Source organism: Pundamilia nyererei, unplaced genomic scaffold (genome assembly GCF_000239375.1).
Source record: "Pundamilia nyererei isolate P.nyererei 1_Seehausen unplaced genomic scaffold, PunNye1.0 scaffold00039, whole genome shotgun sequence".
Lineage (NCBI taxonomy): Eukaryota > Metazoa > Chordata > Actinopteri > Cichliformes > Cichlidae > Pundamilia > Pundamilia nyererei.
Genome location: NW_005187440.1, coordinates 3,767,352 through 3,772,098, shown reverse-complemented (window position 1 = coordinate 3,772,098; position 4,747 = coordinate 3,767,352). Strand labels below are relative to the sequence as shown.

The window sequence follows — 4,747 nt, the reverse complement described above, 5'->3', positions numbered from 1 at the left end:
GCGCAGAAGTTGAAGATGCATAAAGCTGCATTAAACATGCAGAAACATGTACACACAAAAACCTTTCGGCTTTCTCCCAAAAGGCTAGCTGCTGCTGAATCACTGATGCTGTGTTTTTGTGACTGTGTGTGTGTCTGTGTGCTTTTGTGTGTCTGTGTGCATGTTTGTGTGGGTGGAGCAAAACACTGCAGGCTACACAGCTGCAAAATCATTATGAGCTCTCTCTATATAATGGATCCTGGCTCACATCCATACAGTCAAACCAAAAACACCACGAGATGCTCACGTATGCAGACGCAAACTCGCAAACGGCACGCATTAAGCTCACGCTTACAGCCAAACGCGCAAATGTCACTGCCACACACGGCGCTCACATCCCAACATCTACTGGCATCACGAGGAGGAAGGTGGGTGATAAATGAAGTTGTATTTATATCTTGGTGCGTCACATCTCAAGATGTCCCCAGACTCTCATCGTCTTAACTCCTGCTCTGCAAACTTGCAAAGCATTTGACGTCTTCTCTTCGTACTTTCACAGATTTTATTGTTTGTCTGAGTGATTGGCTTGGAGGAGACGTGGCCTTAGAGTGCATCCAGGCCACACCACACATTTATTCTATTCTTCTCATGATCTTTCTTTTGTACCTCCAGGACTTCGCGCATCTTAACTATCTTCAAAATACACTCAGCTCATTTTCTCAACACAGACGAGTGTATGATAGGCAGCCGCAAGCCTTAAGTGGCTTGACTGAATTTGCATGCAAGAAGGATGCTTATACAATCAAAGTAATAATTTGGCATTTTGAAACGATGCACTGATTTGCATTCTCGCTGATTGTTAGATGAGAAGATAAATGCCACGTCTGTGATGTCGTTTTGTCTTGATTTTCTATGCGTTGTGTTCTTCTTCTGAGGAAAACCGGCTCAGAACTGCAAAGGGAAAAAAAAAACTTTTTGTGAAATCCGATACATTTGGATGAGCCATCCATCTATCATCATCTTAACCACTTCACCGATTCAGGGAGAAAAAAGAAAAGATTACGGGTGTTTCCGGAAATTGCACAGGTTTACAAGAAAATGATGAATTTCATAACATTTTAAAAGTTTGCAGTGAACAAATGAGATTAAAGTTACAAATTTATGAGAAATGTTGCAGAAACTGTTTTTTTGTAAATGAGCCGCAACACTTCATTTTGCAAGTGGGATCACCATCACGCGACAGAGGCTACGAGTAAACAAGGAGCGCTGCCAATTTCATTCAGACCAGTGTGTTATTTTCTTCTAAACAGGCACAATTCAGGGTCATGTCCAGATGCTTATGATAATATGATGATTCACTAAAATACTGAGTTTATCCTTACTGCCGAGTCAGATTTTGAAGTGTAATTTGCATGGCCAGGCATAAAAATGGCAAGTGGGCCACATGTGTGATGTAATGAGGTTGTTCCCACTTTACAAAGGGTAGCCATGAGGTTCATTAAAAATGATGACTTTAATCTCACAGACCATGCAGTACTCTGCAAGTCTTGAGCTGCCTCTTATTTCTTCACTCATTTCTTTGTATGCTGCTACAAAGACAACGAGAAATAGGTGCAGCGATTTATTGAAATGTGCAAACATATTCAGAAATTAAGTTGCCTGGCAAAAAAACACAAAAAAACTCTTTGAACAGGGTCAGCTACAAGGACTGGAAATAACTAAAAAGAACAGCTAAAGAGAAACTCTAAAAGACCTGCAGAAAGCCTGTGAACTCAAAACTATCTTAAATATGACAACAAGTTTGACTACTTTGGAGGTAAATGTATAAAAATGAAGGACTTTTGCACAGCTCTGTATATGTTGACCCAGCTCAAACTTCTATTTTACCTACAATGGCATTAATACGCTGCTGTAGCTGCCCCGTGTGAATAGTAAAACTTCATAGCTGAAGCCAAGAAACAGCACACCATACTTAGTTGAAGTGAGAAGGTGAGTGCACATTTTGCAAGATGTGCACTCACTCATCTCGGGGTCTGTGAGATAGCAAAAGTCCTTTTTGGGGGGTTTTGTGCACTTTTCCTGTGTTTTTTTAATTTTATTTTGAAGGCTCATCTTCAGCTGTATATAGAGAACAAGAACAAAGCCAAACAAAGCTGATCCGACAGCACAGATACAGTATTGGAGCTGCTTTTTGCTGAAATATTAGTTGAATCATTTTCAGGTTTTTCAAATTGCTCTTTTTCATTTTTTGAAAGAGTAAATGACATTTTCCTTCTATTCCAGTTAAAGGGACTCGTAAAAATTGCAACATTAATTAATTCAGTACTCTCAATAGATGGCAGGTTTTTCTTGGTCTGATATGAACAGGAGCTATAGTGACTGTAAGTTCATTCATTCATTAAACTAATAGCTTTTACTTCACTACATTTATTGTTGGGTTGCCATTATCTTGAAATGGCCACTCATTGGTAAACTCTCTTCTGATTGGAAGTTATATTGGATATATTTGTTACAGTCCAACCACATTATATATGTTTTTTTATTTGTTTGTTTGTTTTTTTGTCCGTCTACCTTCATCAGGTTGTGAAGGTTGTAGGAAGCAACATCTCCCACAAACTCCGCCTCTCCCGAGTCAAGCCGTCTGACGAGGGCACGTACGAGTGCCGAGTCATTGACTTCAGCGACATCGAGGGCGCGCGTCACCACCGCGTCAGAGCCTACCTGCAGGTGGTGCCGGAGAGCGACGTAATCAGCCGTAACCCCAGCAACAACTTTGAGGCCATGGACGACACCAAGAGAGGAGTGGGATTCTCTGACGGGGACGACGGGGAGTCTCTCGGTGGCACCAAAGAGCACGCTCACAGCCATCACCAGAATCACGGGCACCACCAGGAGCACGGCAAGCGTTCTTCTTCACCTGCCCACCACAGCCACGGCAGCAGCAGCAGCAGTCAGCAACACAAGGCGGGCAGAGAGCTGAGGAAGAGGGACGTGGACAGTAACCACAGTAGCCACAATGACTGCACCAACGAACCGAGCTGTGCGCTGTAGATGGCATTGCACAAGGATTGCATAATATGATGTGTGTCACAGCATAAAAAAGCTATTCTTCCCACACAGTGCAGGCCTGTGCACAAATCCAGAATCTCTAGAAAATGTCCAGTTTGGCTTATTCTAAGCACAGGGCTGCAAACTGTGCAGGGAATGTAGCTTTTTCTCGCTGTGCATGGGTCTGGGTTGGACTGCTCACCTGTCTGTAAAGCCTGGCTTCACAGCATTCAGCAAAAGGGTGGGAAGGGGGAGGGGGGTGCTGATGTGTAGATCTAGGCAGCTCCACAGGTTCTGGTCTCAGCACCAATTATAAAAAAAGAAAAGAAAAAAAGAGACTTCTGTCTTACTATTAACCCGTGCTCTGTTCCACTCTTGTACTTTACATACTGTAAAAGACACACTCAGCTTTCATGCTCATACTTCTTCCACTGCCTTACTCTGTCATTTGATACACCCTCAGAAAAGAAAGGCTGATATTGTACATTTTATAACTGGGTCTGTCCCCAGTAGAAAAAAATCCTCCCTTTTATTCTGAGAGTATTCTGAATGAAACTCAGCCTACTTCTTTCCCTGAAAATCTTTTTCAGCTTCATTACATCTTTTTTTTTCTCTTCTGTGTGCATTCAATAAGTATACAGCCACACATCGACAAGTGTTCTCCCTGTGTTCCCAGAGCAGCAGTGCTTATCCAGCACAGACACAAGTCTTAAATCACAGATACATCGATAGTTTGAAAAGGGAGAGATTTTAAATCAAACCAACAACAACACGGGCTCCATCCTCCCCGCAGAGCTCTTTTGAGTTTATGACGCCTCTCTGAAAATTTGCCTTCCCTCGCTCGTGCTGCAGGTTTGATCCACTCATGGCTGTTCACGCTGAGAGAAATCAATCAATCAAATCGCTCCATGCGGACCCCATCCTATTGGAAAGCCATGAAACGGTCAAATCCCAATGCCTCTAAATTAAACAGATTTGGTGTGCCTCTGAATCCTGACTATAAATACATAGAAGGAACAGATCGTGATCTTCGTGAACCAAACTTCCCCCGTTTATGGAGGAGCTGGGCTGTATTCCTCTCCCAGCTTAGTTCTTTTATTCCAGTGCTCTGGCCCAGTTCTTATCAGTCATTTTAAAAGAAAAAAGCCTCAATCCTCTCCACTACAAGCCTCTAAACCCACCCTGTGTACATGACTGTAAAATATGAATTAAAGCTAGTGCATGTTTAGTGATTTTCTTAAAAAAAAAAAAGACTTTTGCAGCCAACCAATAAAAACAGTGTTACCTGAGTTTACTTATATTGTAAAAAAAAAAACATCATTCTGTTCCGAATCCATATTTTACTTTTAAAGTCCTTTCAACTAGATCTTTTAGTTTTTAAGCAGTTTTCTGTTGCTTTCCTGCTTTCCAAAAGTGCTGTACAGACAGATGAATGACACATTCTCTCCATAGCTGCTCAGAAAGGGGGGCTCCCCTAATGTATCTTAGTACTTCAGCAGTGTTTCTTAAACTACTGTATTTGCAGGGCAGCAAACATGAGTGTAATCACATAATAATGAGCCTGAACATGTGTGTCTGAAAACGTCTGAGGGGCCGTTTTACTTCTGCCATTTTCAAGAATAATCTCTTTGCTTAGATGCTTGTACGAAACCTCATCTGTAAAGGTGAAGGGGAGGCTTTCTGGGCTGTAGGTTACTCTGAAGGGATCAATTGGGACAAT

General features: G+C 42.0%; 1 protein-coding gene across 1 annotated transcript in view; it reads left to right on the top strand.

Annotated features, from left to right (window-relative positions):
• LOC102213927 (V-set and transmembrane domain-containing protein 2-like protein) overlaps positions 1-4,377 on the top strand; it is a 47,559-nt gene extending 43,182 nt beyond the window's left edge. Inside the window, exon 4 of the mRNA XM_005730837.2 lies at positions 2,560-4,377. Coding sequence (XP_005730894.1) covers positions 2,560-3,030 — 471 coding nt within the window. The 3' untranslated portion in view covers positions 3,031-4,377. The remainder of the gene's footprint in view (positions 1-2,559) is intronic.
• Positions 4,378-4,747: the final 370 nt, after the last annotated feature.